Source organism: Rhinatrema bivittatum, chromosome 2, assembly GCF_901001135.1.
Source record: "Rhinatrema bivittatum chromosome 2, aRhiBiv1.1, whole genome shotgun sequence".
Classification (NCBI taxonomy): domain Eukaryota; kingdom Metazoa; phylum Chordata; class Amphibia; order Gymnophiona; family Rhinatrematidae; genus Rhinatrema; species Rhinatrema bivittatum.
Window position 1 is genome coordinate 82,449,839 of NC_042616.1, and position 20,067 is coordinate 82,469,905.

The 20,067-nt window shown below is 40.0% G+C and overlaps 1 protein-coding gene across 4 annotated transcripts in view; it reads left to right on the top strand.

Annotated features, from left to right (window-relative positions):
• Positions 1–12,839, top strand: part of OXSR1 (oxidative stress responsive kinase 1) — a 330,066-nt gene extending 317,227 nt beyond the window's left edge. For all 4 annotated transcript variants that reach the window (XM_029588379.1, XM_029588380.1, XM_029588381.1 and 1 more), the window contains 3 exons: positions 69–137; positions 6,885–6,949; positions 12,353–12,839. In XM_029588379.1, coding sequence (XP_029444239.1) covers positions 69–137; positions 6,885–6,949; positions 12,353–12,427 — 209 coding nt within the window. In that variant the 3' untranslated portion in view covers positions 12,428–12,839. The remainder of the gene's footprint in view (positions 1–68; positions 138–6,884; positions 6,950–12,352) is intronic.
• The last annotated feature ends 7,228 nt before the right edge of the window (positions 12,840–20,067 follow it).

The window sequence follows — 20,067 nt, forward strand, 5'->3', positions numbered from 1 at the left end:
TAAGCTCCCCAGTGACTGATGTGAAGTTTATATAATGAAATTGATGACACTGTCTCTTATTCTTTCAGATACTGCTGATGGCGTATCTCAAGAGCTCGTCTCAGCTGGTCTTGTTGATGGCAGAGATTTAGTAATAGGTAAAGCCCTTCTCCTGGTCTCTTGTAGTCTAGCTGATCAAACACCAGAAGCAGCTATTTTAATATGGCCATTAATGTAAACTCATTTATCTGTAGCTTTGTAATTATCTCTGTGAATGAAGTTAAGATAATCAGGCTCTGAGACCTGGTTGACAAGCCCAAAGTGGCTTGATTGAAAGTAAAGGTGTTAAAATGAAGTTTAAAGTTACAGTTCCTCTGTTCACTGTATATATGTATGGATGAAAATGGATCTGCAAGTGTGAATCCTGGAGAGGTTCTAAAGACTTCTTAAAATTAAAATTAATAGTTTTAAAATTAGGTCCAGCTGCAGCCATCTGTCTCCTCCAACCTCTCCCTCATCCCTCCCCCTACTGATATTTCAGGGGAGGGAGGAGAAAGGGGCTGGAGGAGACAGATGGCTGAAGGAACATCAGGGGTGGGAAACTTTTGAAAACTTAGGCACAAGTCATAATTTTTAGAAACCAGGGGGGGATAAATCTTTATTTGCCTTCTTTAATGCTTTTTTTTTTTTTCCACTTTACCAGACCTTCCCTACCCCCCAGCCTTTCCTCTGGCAGCTCCTCAGGTTGCCTCTATCCCTGCAATGTCTTCCCAACCCTGGTGGCAACTTTTCGACACTAGTGATGTCTGTGGACCCTTGGCCCCCAGGGCTTAAGCAATATTTTAAGTTCCTGGGCAACCACTACCAGAGATATAATTGAGAACCATGTTTTAAAAAAAAAAAAAAAAGTCTTATTTCATATACTGACCAAACAGTGCTGTACCAAAAAGGGAGATGTCTGGCCTCCCTGTACATTTTGTATTCCAGTCCTTGGAGTGTCCATAAAATTCACTGCATGTTTCTTGACCTTGGAGACAAGATTGAAATGTATGATGGTCTCTTCTTGGCTTTTTGGCTGAGATTGAGAACCTGTTCAGCAAACAGAAATCAGCGAGTAGTCCCCACATGGAAGGATGTTAGATTGCAGGACACAGGGAAATCAGCATTTTCTGTCATTGCTCTCCTGCCAAAGTACCTGCTGTCTGGTGAAACAAATGCATTTGAAGCAGGCCCTATCCACCAAGCACTTTCCATCAGGCCCTGCACAAAAGCAGAAGGGGCAGTGCTGCAGAGCATCGGCAGCTTGCTTCCTGAAGCTGCTAAGGAGAAGCTTGGAGGTACCAAGTAAAGATGAATGCTGTTGTGGGAGGGTGGGAAGAAGAGAGAGGGACATGCTGGCCAGGGGGTTAGGGTAGAGATGTGGGTACTGCTGAGTGGGTGGGAGACTGTTTTATTGTCCTGGCTTCAGTACACCAAAATAAACTCTATTTACCCAGAAAAATAATGAATCACTTTTTTTCATCTAGTTTTCTACACTTTTTGTCCATCATAATAAACCTTGCTAAATTCCCGGGGGGAAAAATTATAGAACAATAAAAACTGAAAATGGAGGTCCCTAGACAAGGAGGACCTCCTTTCAGCTCCTGGGGTATGGTCTTCTGTTGCCCAGGTCAACTGAGGATGCCGTAGAGGATGTGTTCATAGCCTTTGTTGAAGTCATTGCGCACCAGTGACATCTAGTAGTGAGACCTAATTACCTTATTTACTGTTTCCAACTTTCAGACCACAATTTCAAATTAATACTTGAAGCGGTGTGCAAAAGCAGCATACAGAATAGTGGCAGACCAACAGAAGGATGTCAGTACAGAGCTTTATATACATGAAACATTATGTAACAAAAGTACACACAAATGCTTAACATAATAAAATATTGAATTTAAAACATCAAGACAGCTGTCTAATAAAATAGAATATCCCTAACATCAACAGTTTCCTAGGTACTCAATCATTGCCTATAAAACAAATATAACTAGAATAACCAATCACTTAATAAGCATAATCTAACCACTAAAGTAATCTTCAGCATTTTCTTTCAGCCCTAGCTCTATTTAGGTGTATATATAAAAAAAAAAAAAAAAAAATCGATCAACAGCTTAAAATAAAGGCCTATGAATGCAAGGTTCTGGCAAGAGCCTTGGTGCAGAGATCCAGCAGAGCATTGTTACTGCAGTGGCTGAGCTGAGTGAGACAAGGGATGTAAAATGGGAGAATACACTCTAATTTGGCTACAAATGCAGACTAATTGCATCATATTCTAATAGAGGTTGTTTTCAGATTGATCTGAAAGAAAAACCAAAGACCAAGGAAATAGGGTACGATAGGGGAGGTGTTGGTGACTTTTGTGTATTGTTCTGTGCATGGCAGCAAGGAGAGAATCCAGGAAACCAACAGATCGAGCTGCAGTGAGGTCCATGGCAAAGATTAATGTTTATGGTTAGGTACAGTTTGTCCCAACCTTAGTAGAAATCAGTAAATCATAAGTATGGTGACAAGCTGATTACTAAAATTGTCATGGTGAAGACCGCACCTTGAATACTGTGTGCAATTCTCGTCCTCTCATCTCAAAAAAGATATAGTTGTACTGGAGAAAGTACAAAGAAGGGCAACCAAAATGATAAAGGGATGGAATGGCTGCCCTGTGAGGAAAGACTTTCAGCTTGTAGAAGAGATGACTGAGAAGGGGATATGATAGAGGTCTACAAAATCATGAAATAACTTGAACAGGTTAATGTAAATTGGTTATTTACTCTCTGACAATAAAAGGATTAGTGGGTACTCCATGAAGTTAGCAAGCAGGCATTTAAAACAAATCTGAGAATATTCTTTTTCACTCAGTGTATAGTTAAGCTCTGGAATTCATTGCCAGAGGATGTGGTTACGGCAGTTAGTGTAACTGGGTTTAAAATAGGTTTGGGTAAGTTCCTAGAGGAAAAGTCCATAAACTGCTATTAATAAGGAATAGTAGGTTGGGATCTGTTTGTTTGGCTTCTTGCCAAGCATTTGTGACATGGATTGGCCACTGCTGGAAACAGGATGCTGGGCTTGATGGATCCTTGGTCTGACTCAGTATGTTCTTTAGTTATATAATTTTTTTCATTATTCTGTATATAATTGCAGTTAAATAGATAACACACTGTAAAGTGATGGACATAGGACAATTGCTGATCCAATAGTACTAGTCAAGGCAGCACATGACTGCCATTGCAGGGTACTTGCACAAGATATATTCTTGATAAAAATGTTCCATTCAGTTTTATAATTGATAAGCATATTTTACCTATTTATGAAAAGAATTAACAGGCTTATTCAGCTGTCAGCTTGGGAAAGACATAATGTTCAAGGTGTTACATCATAAAACTTGTCAAAGCACAGAACAAAATGTAGCCAATTGTTAGACAACAGATGCGTTATCTATTTACCATTATACAGATTCATACCTTTTGTGCTTGAGAATATTTCCCTTAGATGGGACACACGTTATGACAGACTGAACTGATCATGTAGAATAGTTCTTTTCAGTAGGCATTACTCTGTAGAAAAGATTTAACTCTGTTCCTTTTTTACAAGTACAATGCTTGAGATCTGTGCCTGTTTTCCGATGACATGCTCAGTTTCTAGCTGTTTTTACTGCTCTCAACCCTCCTTTTTTTATGCTTAGTGAAGCTAAAACTCTGGGCTTCCTAGAAATATCAGAGTGGAGCTTGTCATTTTGATGTCAGGGCCAAAAGCTGAGCAATCCATTATCTTGGGAAAGTAACTGAGCCGGTAAAAATCTGTATATTAGTAAGCAGGATATGTTATCACATTTCAAAATCCTAGGCAAACCTTGAATTTTTTTTTCTGTGAGTTTGGGATTGTATAGTAACAGAAATGCAGCTTTTCTGTATAATGGAGCCCTCTGCTGGTATGATGGTGCCATCTACCGATGGGAAGCGTGTACTCTTCCTCTCAGCAGATTGCACCAAAGAGGAAAAGATTGTGATTCTCATACCTGTAACACAGGTGTTCCTGCTGAAACTCTCAGCCCTGGTGAAGCAGATTCCACTGAAAAGGAGCATCTAGCAGTTAGTCCTGGGGGAATTCTGCGTTACTGCGGAGCGCAGAATTTCCCCCCTGTGCAGAAAATGGCAGAAGAGATCCCGGCATGCCGTGAACGGAGAGCATCCCGTATGTGCTGCGGGACACGCTCCGTTCGCGACAAAGATGGCCCCGGTGCATGGCCCGGGTGAGAGAGAGAGCAGGAGGGTGTGAGCATGGGGGGGGGAGGGGGTGTGGGGTGGGGAGAGAGCAGGAGGGTGTGAGAGAGTGCATGGGAGGTAAGAGCGGCCCCGGGAGGGATGCTTGAGTGTGGGTTTCAGAGAGAGAGAGAGAGAGCGAGCCTATATGAGGAGATTGTGAAGGAGCATGTATGTGTGTGAGAGATTGGGAGCTCTTGTATATGTAAGGGTAGTAGCCTGTGTGAAGGATTGTATATGTGTGAGACAGAGCCTGTGTGAAGGGGGGTGGTGTGAGAGAGACATAGGTAGCCTGTGTGAGGATGTATTTGTGAAAGAGAAAGGAGCTTGTGTGGGTGTGTATGCAAGAAAGAGGGCCTTGTATGAGGGGATGTGTGTGTGAGTGAGGGAGCCTGTACGAGGGTGTGTATATGTGTATTAGAGAGAGGGGAGCATGTGTGTGTGTGTGTGTGAGAGAGGGACAGAGGGAGCCTGTGTGAGGGGCAGTACTGAGAACAGGGTCAAACTCTGGGACTGGCAATAGAGTGGAGGGGGTTGAGCCTAGTGGTGGAGGGGAGAGATACTGGCAGGTGGAGGAGTTGGGGCCTGAGAAGGTAAAGTGGCCAGGGGAGTAGGGAGAGCGAGTGGAAGGGACACAGTGAATTTCTAGGGAAATTCTGCTCAAAATATTTAAAATTTTGCATCTTTAATAACTTTTTCTGAATTAATTTAAAATGTAATTACTTAGACTGTAAATTGTTATTTTGACCAATTTAAAGTTTTTGTGCGCAGAACTGTAAATTCTTTTGTGCAGAAGTCCCCCCAGAAGTAAGCAGTGTCCTGAATCTCTTATGGAATGTGACCACCTAGGCTGCTGAATTGCTGAGGATGCTCTGTCCCATATCCCACCAAAGAAGAATCTGATAGATCATTTAGTTGGGGGGGGGGGGGGGTGCTAGAGAGGGAGGAGATGGAACTGAGAGATGGGAACATGTAAAAAAAAAATAGAGGTTGGGGATAAAGTATTAGAGAAATTGAGGAAGAGGAGTTTTTCAGAATAGAAGTGGAGTAGCCTAGTGGTTAGAGCAGTCGGCTATGTTCAAGTCCCACTGCCGCTCCTTGTGACCTTGGGCAAGTCTATTTACCCTCCATTGCCTCAGGTATAAACTTAGATTGTAAGCCCTCTCGGGATAGGGAAATACCTACAGTACCTGAATGTAATCTGTGTGTGTTATGGAGAAAGAAAATCAGAATAGGTTGCCGAAGAAGAGGTAAAGGGATAGAGAAAACATTGTGGAAAGAAAAAGGAAGTTCTGGAGGGGAAGTAAAGGTGTTAAGTGTGATGAGGGGTGGAGGGAAATAGTTCTGTGAAGGAGAAGGTTAAAGGAAGGGATTAGGAGAGTTTGCAGAGAAGGGATAAAATCGCAGAGGGAGATGAGATGTTCAGAGACAGAAAAGGTGGTAGAGTGAAGGGGGGGTGTTAGAAAGGAAGGGAGACTGCTTCTTGTGTGGCAATGACTGTTGTGCAAAAATGTTATCCTGAAATATTTCTTGTCAGCACATTTGCTGTGTGGATGCAATCTTTGAGTATTTCCTAGTGCCCTGCTGTCAGTGTTCAAGGATTTTGAGCATAAGAAAATACCGGAATTTGCTAATTAAATTGTGGCTTATGGTTTTTAAAATATATTAAAAAAAAAAAAAGCAGCCTATGAGGTTTTAAAAATAAACAGAGATGGCATTTGCAACTGCTGCACATGCCACTGTGGAAATAGCTTCCAGTGCTGAGTGGGCTGTGGATTCTGCTCTTGGTGGCCCCTGCCTCTGGCTGCTCTGCCTTACTCCCATCTCCTTTCTCCCTGCACCTCTAGAGAGGAGGGGAACAGGTGAGGAGACTTAGTACTGTGTATGTCGTGTAGAGCTCTAGAAACATTTTGTAGTAGACATTGGAGGATCCCCTTTTTGCAGTCCTGGTGAGGGATGTGAGGCGCCCTCTTTGCAGCCTCGAACGTATGGAGATCAGATGGGGCTCTATCACATCACTGCAAATTTTCAGGGGCTTACATTTGATTGCACAGCTCTCTGATACGTTAGATGGAAAGTCACAGCGTACCTGCATCAGACCCAAATGTCACTTTCAGATGATTTAAGGGCAGATTTTTCTTACCTATATCACTGTCCTCCACCACTTTTCTCAACTCCATTTTTTTCCATCTTGCTGTGCCATATGCCTGGAAAGATTTCTCGAGTTGATGCATCATGCTTCCTTTCTGGCTGTATTGAGATCAACCTTAAAAAACTCGCCTTTTTGAGACTGCTTTCAATCCTAAGCACTTCTCTACAATAAATATATTTCCTATAGACTCATCAGTCATGTTTGTTTCTCTCAACTAGATTGTAAGCTCCATGGAAAAGGGACTGTCTATTTTGTGTATCTTTACAATACTGCATGAATCTAGCACTTGAGAAATGATACATAGTAGTAGTAATAGTGCAAATGCTACTGAACTGACTCATGGAGTGAGGGTGTGCACTCCTGTAATAATCCATTTGTACTTCAGGATGTTAAGTTTTTCTGTGACCAAGAATGTGAATTTGGACTAATGCTTTAAAAAAACTTTTTTTTAATTTCAGTTGCAGCCAATTTACAGAAAATTGTAGAAGAACCCCAAACAAATAGATCTGTCACGTTCAGATTGGTATGCAATTTTTTATTAATACTTCCAGAAATTTGTTTTGTGGGCAGCATAGGATGGTGTTTATAAAAAAAAACAACAAAAAAAAAACTTTTGCCATAAGCACAGCATGGGAAAGAGCTTTTGATAATCTGCAAATTGATTTTCCTTGCATAGCATCTTGTTCTAGAAACTCCTTTTCAATGAAAAAGGTTTCCTTATCTGAAGACAGGAAAGAACTCACAAGTGGGGTGATGTCATGCAACAGAGCTTGGACAGTGGAGATTATTTTGAAGCCTCTAGAAGCTTTTAGTGCAGTCTACTGAAAATGAATTTGCTGTCCCCTGCCACGGATGTTACAGTCCTTGTTTTTCTTCAGAGCCCAACAGTCATGTTTCTAAAATTTGAAGAGATCAAAAAGCACTTAGTATGTTTTCATTGAGAAGCTTCTGTTCATCTTCGCACCTCTTAAGTTTCACTTGTTCTCCACTAGAAAGTAGGACTGAAGTGGAGGAGGCTTTCAATGTGGTGTTAGCAGAAGGCCCTGCATCTGTTCTCCTGCCCCCCATGAAAACTGATTACTTTCTACACCTATCGAAGGCTGGCTTTAAAGACTGCCTCCATTAGGGTCCATCTTAGTGCGATTCTATTATCTGAAAGAGTAAATAACCGATTCACATTTACCTATTCTAGACCTCTCAAGATTTTAAACACCTCTATCATATCCCCCCTCAGCCGTCTTCTCCAAGCTGAACAGCCCTAACCTCTTTAGTCTTTCCTCATAGGGGAGCAGTTCCATCCCCTTTATCATTTTGGTCGCCCTTCTCTGTACCTTCTCCATCGCAACTATATCTTTCTTGAGATACGGTGACCAGAATTGTACACAGTACTCAAGGTGTAGTCTCACCATGGAGCGATACAGAGGCATTATGACATTTTCCGTTTTATTAACCATTCCCTTCCTAATTCCTGTTTGCTTTTTTGACTGCCGCAGCACACGGAGCTGACAGTTTCAAAGTATTATACACTATGATGCCTAGATCTTCCCTGGGTTGTAGCTCCTAATATGGAAGCTAACATTGTGTAACTATAGCATGGGTTATTTTTCCCTATGTGCATCACCTTGCACTTATCCACATTAAATTTCATCTGTTGTATGGATGCCCAGTTTTCCAGTCTCACAAGGTCCTCCTGCAACTTACCACAATCTGCTTGTGATTCAACTACTCTGAAAAATTTTGTATCAGCCGCAAATTTGATTACCTCACTAGTGTTCCTTTCTAGATCATTTATAAATATATTGAAAAGCACAGGTCCAAGTATAGATCCCTGAGGCACTCCACTGTTTACCCTTTTCTCCTGAGAAAATTGTCCATTTAATCCTACTCTGTTTCCTGCTTTTAAATAGTTTGTAATCAACGAAAGGACATTGCCACCTATCCCATGACTTTTACTTTTTTTAGAAGCCTCTCATGAGGAGCTTTGTCAAATGCTTTCTGAAAATCCAAATACACTACATCTACCGGTTCACCTTTATCTACATGTTTAGTAACCCCTTCAAAAAAGTGAAGCAGATTTGTGAGGCAAGACTTGCCTTGGGTAAAGCCATGCTGACTTTGTTCCATTAAACCATGTCTTTCTATATGTTCTGTAATTTTGATCTTTAGAACACTTTCCACTATTTTTCCTGGCACTGAATCAGGCTAACTGGTCTGTAGTTTCTTCTTCTTTGATCGCCCCTGGAGCCCTTTTTAAATATTGGGGTTACATTAACCACCCTCCAGTCTTCAGGGAGCTCAGGTGAGTCTTTCTTCCACAAGAAAGGATCATCATGCTGATGTCCACAGTGGGGAAAAATAAAACAGGCATAAGCATGAGACACATTAAGGTTGTTAGGCCTCAAGGCTTCAACAGTACATGTCATCCCCTTGATACATTTCCATAGAGACCAGCCCACTGGACCCTATGATCATAGTGACCAGTATCTTTGAGACAGCATCCAGATCACCCAGCAGTTCAAAGACTGTCCTAGTGGCTGATTCAGTCAAATCTAGCCAGAGGAATCTCCTTTCAGATTCCTCCAACTCCATGCTCAGGTTCTTTGTTCTGTTCAAGAAATGTTCCATCACATACATTTTCTAGAGCTTAGGGTTATAGTGTACGCTCTATAGACTGATGATCATTCTCATTCAGAAAATTGTTCTAGGTGAACAAGCAGAGGGGACCAGGTTCATATCCTCCTTTGTTAGAAAGCTGTCCAGATGTGGGCCTGGGTTGTTTCTCAGAGAATGGTTCTAAAGAACACCTACTTGGCAGGCAAGGAGAATGTCCTGGCGGACAAAGTGAATCAGATCCTGGAACCACACTAATGGTTCCTGGATGGGGAAGTAGCAAATCAGACATGGAATCATGAGTGGGGGACACCAGTGGTGGCTCTATTTGCATGTCCTCAGAATAGAAAGGTCCTGAGCTGCTGCTCCAAAAGAGGGACTTGAGGCAAACTAGCTTGTATGCTTTATCCCTAGATTGGGCGGTGGGTCTTCTGTATGCTTATCCTCCAATTCCTCTAGTGGCAGAACCTTTGCTAAAGCTCAGAAGAGACAGGGGGGGGGGGGGACTCTGATCCTCAGCTTCTTATTGGTGTAGAGAGATTTTGTCTGCACTTTTACATGAATTGTTCATCGGATCCAAACAGGTTGGGGAATTTCCAAACTCTCATTGCACAGAACCAAGGAACACTGCATCATCCCAGCATCTGCCTGGATGTTGAAAGGATAGCATTGAATTCCCTTAACCTGTCTGAAGATGTCTCAAATTCTTCTGGCTTCTAGGAAAGATTCCACAAGGCAATCTTGTGGTTGTAAATGGAGGTGGGTTGCTTTTGGTATATGAGAGGATCTAGACCTTTCTGCTGTCCCACAAAATAACTGCTTGAATGCCTTCTATATGTTTTAGTCTGGTCTGAAGACTAATTCCATTAGGATTCATTTCAGTGCAGTTGGCATCATCACTGCCCAGTGCATTCTTTAGTTTTCAGATTCTTGTGGGGCTTGTTTCAGTTGAAGCCTCTTGCTGTATCTTGGGACCTCAAGGTTGGTACTCACAGTTGATGAATGAGCCATTAGACTCCTGTGAATTAAAGTACCTGGCCTGGAAGGTCATATTTTTGGTGATAGTTGCTTCAGCAAACAGTCAGAGCTCCAGGTCCTAGTGACTTAACCATCCTATACAAAAGATTTTTAATAGGGTGGTTTTGCGCACACATCTAAGTTCCTGCCGGAGATGGTTTCAGACTTCCACCTTAACCAGTCAGTTGTCATTCCCACATTATTCTTCAGGCCATATGTCCACCAAAATGAACAAGCCTTGCACAGTTTGGATTACAAAAGAGCTTTAGCCACCGATCTGAAGAATGAAGCTATGAAAGCCTATCTAGCTCTTTCTTTGATCCCCCAACAAATCTGGAGCTGATGTCAGAAAACATACACACTTTCTAATGGAATAACAGATTGCCTTTGTTCTGCCCAGGCAGATCTAACTCTGGATGAGTATGTCAAGGCTCATAGTGTTAGAGCAATGGCGGCATTGGTGGGACCACCTGATATCAGCCGCCTCGGGAAATATTTGCAAAGCTGCAACATGGAGTACAGTGCACGCATTCACATCTCCATAATTATTCTTGATGTGACAGGTTTGATCAGTCTATCCCATGTGGTCTATTTGAGGTTTGGACTCCAACTCCATCACACCTAGGACCTGTTGCTGTTTCTAGGCTGCCCTCTTTATATACAAAAAAAAAAAGCAAAATTGCTGCCACCAAAAATATTCTATTTTACTTAATTTTTATTCTGCATTTTCATGCTTCAAAGCGGATTACGTTCAGGTATTGTAGGTACATGCCCGTTGGCGCAGTTTCCTCTTTTTCATTGGCAGTAGCTAGGGATTCCCCACTTGTGAGACCTTAACAGCTGGTTTGTTTTCTGAGAGCAAAAATTGCTCACCTGTAATAGGTGTGTTCTCACAGAACCTATCCTCCTGCAATTGGAGTTGGTTCTTACAAGTTTATAGCTATATTAAGAGTAGGCCCCACCTGACATCCATGGCATACACATGCTAGTAGAGCTTGCCAAATCTTTTACGTTGGATGACATCACCTGTAAGGGCTTGCTTCTTATTGCTCTTGGAGAATACCTGCTCAGGTAAGCAGCTTTCACTTTCTTGTGCTTCAGGAGAGACTGGGAGGATATGAGGCAGATATTCAGATACCTCAAGGTTATAAATAATACACAAGAAGCAGACCTTTTTCAATAGAAGGGAATTTCTAGAACAAGAGGACAAGATATGAGGTTTTGAAGGGGTAGACTCGGGAGTAACATCAAATTATTTCTTCAAGGAAAGACTGCTAGATGCATTGAATGACTTTCTTGTGGGAGGTGGTGAAGTTAAAAACAGAATTCAAGAAAACATGGGGTTAGCTCAGAGGATCCCTACTGGTGATGAAGTGAGAGAGCCAGAAATGAGCTGAGCTCTGTGGCTTGCCTCAGGAAGTAAACCGGACAAATCAGATGGGCCTTCTGCTGTCATTCCTATGGTGCTAATTATAACACGAGATATAATGAACCCTAAGTTCACTGACCACCTGTCATCTTTAACAAGAGAGAGCCCTTATTGCCCTAAATGCTATCTCAAGCTAAAGAAAAATAAAATTGCTGCGTAGAGCAAAAAACACAAATCATTGCTTGAATTCACTTCCTCTAGGGAGGAAAAGCTGTCTAGTGGTTAGAGCAGTGGGGTGAGAGAACCAGGAAAGCCAGTTCAAATCTCCCACTGACTCGTCTTGTGACTTTGGGCAAGTCATTTTATATCTGTTGCCTAAGGCACCCACTTAGATTGTAAGCTCTTCAGGGCATGGGCTTAGTTCTGAATACTTATCACCATTGTAATTTGCCTACTGAATAGATGTTTATCAGCAGAGAATATTTTACAGCTTACAAGCGCAGTAGATGTATTTACCCTAACAATTTTGTTTAAATATCTGTGGAAGAGGGTACAATAATTGTGCCAAGGCATGTCCTAATTGGGTGCCACGGGGAAAAGTGCCATTAGTGTATATTCATGTAGTATCTAATGGCCGAACGGTTTTTGCCTCACTACTTAAAGCCCCAAAAAAGAAAGATTAAGGAAAGTACAGAAGGAGTTTCAGCACAGTTGGGTCTATTGCAAATTGAGAGTAGGAAGGATGTGATTTGCAGCTGGTAACCGGGGGGAAAACAATCTGTTCTCCTGCTAGCATCAGAGTGGGTGCTGAACTCGAATTGCTAATGTTAAGCATTATGGAGCAGAATGTTTTTACTTGGGTATTTTTTTTTCTAGATTTATTAACCAAAATAAAAGAACCCGCATTAACTTTTTCTTTCATATCTGTAGGCATCTGGCGTTGAAGGCTCAGATATTCCTGACGATGGAAAGCTTATAGGATTTGCACAGCTCAGCATAAGTTAAAACTACACTCTAGGAGATGTTTCATACTGCGAACCCATGTGCACATTTCTAATTTTTCTGTTGGCCTAGAGAAACCACTATTGCCAAAGAGTTGTACTCCAGCCCTCCCCATCCCCAGCCCCCAGGAAGCTTTAAACAACCTTTTCTAACAAGGATCATGGACCTACTGTGTAATTTACAAATACTTAACAGCTTTCTAAGCAGCTACCTGGGATGCACAAGATTTGGAGACTTTTTTAGAATTTTGCTGTGAGACACATGGATTAAACATTTAGCAATGTACACGTTCCATTTGTTGCCTTACGTTGAGAATACTTCTGAGCATGCAACGGAGGATGCCACCACTATACAGCCTAAATGTTTTCTTAAATGTGGTTTCACTGGCTTGCATTAAACTTGTATCAAGCATAAATGGAGTGATTTTTCTTTCACCTATGAGAAACAGTTCAGTATTGCTGAGGGAAAAACATACTCTGTTGAACTGATTTGCATCAGTTGTATGTTGCTACAGAGTGAATGTATTTTGTACTTTTAGTGTGTCATTATGCGGCCTTTATTGCATAAATAGCTTGTTCTCTCCCTTCCCTGGCTGGGGATCGAACAGATATGAGGGCGCACAACTGATGCTCAAATCCCCTGGGAGTAAATGGGATGAGAAGCTATGAAGAAGGGAGGATTAGGATTGTGGCCTATACTATCTAGATCCTAGTTTAATTAATTTTTTAAAAACTGTTCTCTACAGAAGTGCTTGTGCATTTGCAGAGCTATTTGAAGTATTCCTGTGAGGGCTGGTAGAAGAGGAATGGCTGTCACCTGTATATCCATAGTACAGCAGCTTAGGCTACAGCTAAGTCTCCTACTTTACAGGTCGATCCAGTAAAGTGTGCTCCGTCGGAGCGCACTGTCACCCTGCTCTGGACGCGTGTTTTCCCTTACCCCTTATTCAGTAAGGGGAGGAAAACACGCGGCCCACCCGCGGCACCTAATAGCGCCCTCAACATGCAAATGCATGTTGATGGCCCTATTAGGTATTCCTGAGCGATCCAGTAAGTAAAATGTGCAGCCAAGCCGCACATTTTACTCTAAGAAATTAGCGCCGCCCAAAGGTCGGCGCTAATTTCTTCCGGCGCCAGGGAAGTGCACAGAAAAGCAGTAAAACTGCTTTTCTGTGCACCCTCCGACTTAATATCATAGCGATATTAAGTTGGAGGTCCCCAAAAGTAAAAAAAAAGTAAAAAAAAAAATAAAAAAATTTTGAATTCGGCCCGCGGCTGTCGGGCCGAAAACCGGACGCTCAATTTTGCCGGCGTCCGGTTTCCGAGCCCGTGGCTGTCAGCGGGCTCGAGAACCGACGCCGGCAAAATTGAGCGTCGGCTGTCAAACCCGCTGACAGCCGCCGCTCCAGGCCAAAAGGAGGCGCTAGGGACGCGCTAGTGTCCCTAGCGCCTCTTTTTCCTCGTTTGCACCGCGTCGCCTAATTTAAATACTGGATCGCGCGCACCGGCGAGGGGCCGGTGCGCGCGCCGGGAGAGCGGGCGTTAGTCCGCTCTCCCACGGACTTTACTGGATCGAGCTGTTAATCGGGCATCTCATAAACTGGCCCAGTAGTTTGGATCAAATCATGACTCAGCTGACACGTTTGAGGGTATGGAAAGTAAAACAGCACGTTTTAAAAGAGTAGAAAGAGGCAAGCCTTCCATGTCCTCAGATTTTGCACAGTAATTTGGTTGGCACAGAAAGTTACATTCATTTTGTAATTTGACTCCTCATGGGACTGCTTTTGTTTTGCTCAATGGTATATTAAGACATTCAAGTAGAAGCAATGGGATAGACCTGCTCTCCTAAGCTCCATCGGTCTTTTCAAATCATAAATATCTAAGTAATTTGTCCAGGCATATAAATCAAAGCAGGGAAACAAAACAGCAAAGAAATAATAAAATGCCCTTATGGTATCATAAAAAAGGATATAAATGTACCCTTGGGATACAGATTAAGAAAAATTGCTGTCCCCTTGCACCAATCCTGATGGCTGGGTTTTTTGTTTAATTATTTTTTAAACAAAGCTTAATTTCCAGCTGCATTGATTTCCCTTTTTTTTTTTTTATTTGCAACTGATAGAAATGCAAACTCGTTTGATTCTGAGGCATTTAACATTTATTACACTTCACTGCAATTAAAAAAAAGAAAAACCAAAAAAAAACCTTGTTTTGAATTCCTCCAGCTGCTTCATGGGCCTTGCTAAAAGATCACTGGGGATTTTGTCCAACAGTGTTTATATTTTCATATTGTACCTTTTTAAAATAGTTTGCAGGCTAATGCTAACTATTGGCATGATTAACATACAGCTCCATATTCAACACAAGAATTGGCCGGTCTACTTAACTGAGCTTTTTGAGGTGAATAAATCCCAATGTAAAAGATTTAAATTGAACTTTTACTAAATAGGCATGAAATAGGAAATCTTTGACCAGTGTCTCTTCAAATAATTTTTTCTATAGTTACAAAATGAATGGAAACCCTGACTAAATACTTTAAATGACCAGAGTGTCTTCTGTATGCTTTAAGATCACATGCAATGGTTTATCTGTTTAATTCTGTCATTTGTTGTTCTTATTTGCTTTATTGCCCATTACTTTGTCCAAAGGTTACCACTTATTACAGTAGATCCTCTTTTAAATCTTACAAATTCAGAATCTTGTATGGTACAAATATAGCACAAAATACCAAAAGTGCCTACTTTTACAAACGCACAATTATTTAGACGCTTGTGATTAAATTGACCTTCATACTAGGCTTCATCGTGGAGTAATACAGCTTTTTGACTCAGCCTTATATGAACTCATTGGTCAAATCTGGTGAACATATTTTTTATAAATGTTTTTCAGTAATCGATAACATTGATAGACCATAAATAACAAATTGAGTTCCGACTTATCTTGAAGTGTTAATGCTGCTTCTATTGGATGGACATTGAAGCCTTAAAATTTAAAAAAAGCCTGACGTGGGACCATGTTTTGAACGAATGTTCTTTCTCAAGGGCTCAGTATACAGTGTCTAGAAGACAAAATAGAATGAAATTTTAAAGTAAAAATAAATGTGAGCTATGCGACATGTCACCTCAACTTTGTATATCAACATCATGATTTTAAAATATTAGCTTGCAAAGGTCAATTTACTATTTGCCGCCTCTTCCAGCATTTATCATGGCGATTGTGCGTTCTTTTTCCGGTTGCAATACCGGAAGTACTGGCCATGCGGTTATATAATTATCAATCTGTCATTCAACTTGAGTGATGTCGTAGAGCTACTAAATGATTAAAGCTCAAATGTGATTCTGAAACAAGCCGATTTATGACAATGTGTACCATTCCACAGCTGCATTCAATCCTCCAGGTGATACTGTATTTAACCTATTAATCTATTGTACTTTATAATTAAAAAAAAATCTTTGGATCACCTCCCTGTGAGTTCACCTGTACTAATTCAATTACTCTCCATTTTAACTTGTGAAAAGAATGGTGATAATCGATAGTGAGACACAATCTGTGCTTGTAGCTTGAGTGGCTAAACTGCGGTGTTCTATTAGCCGAGTCTTGATGGGTCGCTTGGTTCTCCCCACATAGAACAAAGGACATGGACATGTCAACAGATAAATTACATTAGAAGAAAGGCAATCAGTATAATGAAAAGTTTGATATGATTTGCCTTGTAGCTCAGTCCAACTAGTGCCTGTGATGGCTTGATTGCAAAACGTACATTATTACACATCCAAAGACCAATTGGTTTGGATTCTGCAAGAGAAGAATTTTCTTGCAAGAAAGAATGTACTAAAATATTTGTTCCTCCCTTGACTGTATACAGTCAATAGATGATCCAAAAAGACTTCATACATTTTTAGAACAGGCAAGTGATGCAAAATTAATGCTGAACTTCGTGAAGCCAACAGTGAATAAGTTAATACACAAACTAATGATGTTGAAGTTTTAGAATTGTCATTGTCTAAAAGTAATCATTCACATTCTGCATTAAATGCCCACTTATATGCTCTTATATATTTCAACGGATATCCTTGCTCTAAAAATTTACAAAAAAGAATTTGCAATTGTGTGATGAAATCTGATTTAGTGGTACATAAACGAAGTCGTAAGAACTGTCCAACTGGCAGGTTTTTTCGCAAATGAAACTGATGAAAACTAGAAAAGTGTAAATATGTATTTCTTGCACAAGATTTTATATGGATATTAGTGATTAACTCATCTTTAATTATTGAAATATCCAAAAAATCTATAATTTGAAAATCATAAGTTATAGTAAACTGTAGATGACTATCAAGGGAGTTGATCCGCTGATGAAATTGTATCAGTTCTTGTTCATCAGAATGCCAAAGGTAAAATCCATCATCAATATACCTGTGCCAATGTGTGACCTTTTGAAATTCTGGAGCACCATATAAAAATGTTTCGTCAAAAGCTGCAACACAAAGATTTGCTATGCTGGGAGCCATCGTGGCTCCTATGGCTGTCCCTTGCACTTGTTTGACTTTGACGCAAAATGTCTTTGTAAAAATTCTCCTTGAAAAACAATCTTGCTAGATGCAAAATGAATTCAGATGGAATTCTTTGAGGACAGGGTCTTTTTTCCAAAGTGTGTTGAATAATCTTGAGGGCTTCCTCCTGAGGGATATTCGTATATAGTGCTTGAATGTCCATAGTTACCAAAAATGCCTGTTGTACATTGTTCATCTTCTGTAATTTACTAAGTATGTTTCGTATCTTTCAAAAATGAAGTGGCCTAAGCCACATAAGGTTGTAAAAAAATGATCGACAAAGACGGATAATGGTTCTAAAATTTGAACATAAAGTGGTCACAATTGGTCTAAATAAGTGTGTTTATAAAAGAAGGCACTTTGGGTATTTTGTGTTGGACATCGGGTAGACACCATAGTCCTCATTTTTCAAATAGAAGGGTTTGCGTGATATATTAGTTGATTAATATTGGTACAAATATAGGCTAGAAGCACATTAATTGGAATTTCCCATAAAATGACATTGCAAAGGGACTATAAAGTGAATTTGAATAAAAACACTTGATGGAAAGAATTAGAATTCACTAGGTTTATTGAGCAGTTTTCCAGTGTTGGATGACTTTTACTGTTGTGAATTAGCTTTCAACATAGTTCAGTTTAGAGTCTTTACCAAACATGACAAGATTAGAAAAAAAAAAGACCTGTAACTTCCAGCCAGTTGGCAAAATCACAACCATAGCTTGCAGATGGGGCAACCCCATAAACCCCTTGCCCTGAGTGAATTTTTCATAGTGTGCATAATAATCATGATCTGTTCTATTGTAGCACTGTTTGACATTTCCAACAGATCTGATCAAGAAAAGTACACAACACATATCAAGAGAGAATTTGCTGTTTCTATATGGAAAGTATGCATGTGAAAATTAATATTCCTTCATTTAGATTTTTGCAGTTTACTCATTAGAATGGCAGGTTTTCTCAAGTACCTTTTCAGCTCTCTGAGCACACAACATCCTAATTAATAATCCTAAATCTTTATTGTTTTAAAAAAAAAAAAAAAAGAGTAGCTGGTAACACTATTGGACCTTGTATGGAGTCTGGACTGACTGTTTAGATTTAAATAATTTATCTTGTAGTCAAAGTTTGATTAGGTTATAACTGAAACCACAACTCACATTTAGGATTATCACGTGGTGGTAATTTGGAGTTCAGCATAGTATAAATTACACGTGAGTCAAGGAGACCTTTTAATGCAATATGTGAATAATACATGGTGGACTTTTTTTCTTAATGTTTTACAGCTGGCCTTGGCATCTGTTGACTTTTGAAGTGCTTTTATGAAAGCATGAGCTTGCATTTAAAAAAAAAAAAAAAAAAAAAAAAAGAAAAAGCTGTACCCATAGTATGTTGTGCTTTATTTCAAAGGTACATATAACAAACGGTAATTGCCCTGTATTAATGAAAAATGGACCCAAGTTATTAAATAAAATCTTAAGCCACCCTGGTAGTAGACAAAAGATTCAAATTACCTCACACTGCATCTGCTGAATCTGATTGGTCATGTCATAAATGACACAATGGACTTGTGAACCAATTACAGCTCATTCCATACAAATAATTTGTGACATACCAAACCTGGCTGCTCCCAGGGTTCAGTGAAATTGCAGGGTAGCTGCTGCTGTCGAAGAAAAAGATTTAGTATTTAATGTTTTGAAACAAAGGGGCAGGTATTACTAGTTAATGGGTGTACTTTGAAATATCACAGAGGGCACTGCTTTCTTTTAATGATTAAAATATGGAAATGCCTTTTCTATTTCTAACATACAGTATATTACATGAGTGTTAGAATGGGACAACTTGGGTTCAGTTGGGCAGGATTTTTTGATTTGTTAAGCTTTTAATGAATAACTATTTTCTCTGAGCAGCTATGGCAGCTACCTAAATTTTTGCATGTTTTTATACTGCACCTGACTTTGGCCTGTAGTTAATATTGAAAACCTTCCAACTAGAAACTAATTGTGCAAAAGCCCTTAAGGACACTACAGTGTGCAATCTTGAAGTATTAATTATTATATGTAGTATAAAAGAAATAAGCCACAGGATGGTAGATTTGTTTAAAGGGGTAACTTTATGTGAAATAGCTACCAGAGATTCCATCCTAAGTCAGCAATTATCTGACAGCTTAGTACACATGAGAGAGGTGCATCCCATGAGACCAGTGATTCCTTGGGCTATGTGATGCATCAGAGCTCAGTATTGTATAAGAGCCACTGTCCTTCCATATGATTTTCTCCTACCCTTGTAGTGTAGCACTACCCAAATGGTTCAGTTTCTAGAATCTTGATTTTGTTGGCATCTGAAGAATGTATTAATTACTATGAAGGTGAGAGACCTGTAAACGTTTGCAGGGAAATGATAGTTCTGTCCCTTAGTTCAGTATTACTTTGCTCTGTCTGCCTGATACACAGGCAGTGGTGGTCATTTTTAGAATGATGCTGGGAAATTAGACAAACTACAGCTGATTAAATGAAACCATGTAGTGTGTATCTATTAACTTATTCTTAACTCTGTCCTGATCTGCAGTTAGCTGTGGAAGAGCTCACACTGGGCTCTGTGCCATTTGTGGATGACAGGTACAGTAAAAAAAAAAAAGTATCTGTAAGTACAGATATTTGGTAACTATTCCAAATTTTGCTTGATATTTAGCTCTAGATACTGTTTTCATGAAGATTTATTAAAAATAAGTGCCAATGCTGTTCATAAAATGTCTGATTTTTCTAACTTGTTAATGGATTTGTTTTTGGTAAACTCTGGACTGAATCCTTGAAACTGGTTGATTTTAATAGCATTGATAACTCTAATGGTATATTAGGGAAACAGTGGGTCCTTTACACAACCTGGTGTATTGTAGATTATAATTAAAGGTGTAAAATATTCATCTTTTTGACTTTATATTTTACTGCATGTTTGTCTAATTTTTAATCAATAAAGACAATTAAATGAAATGTACTGGTTCATTTTAGTTTGACTTGAGTAATGTGATTATCTGAGGTTTGTCATTTTTGAAATAAATCTTCATTTTTTAGGTTCAGCATTCTCTCAAATTGTGATGTAC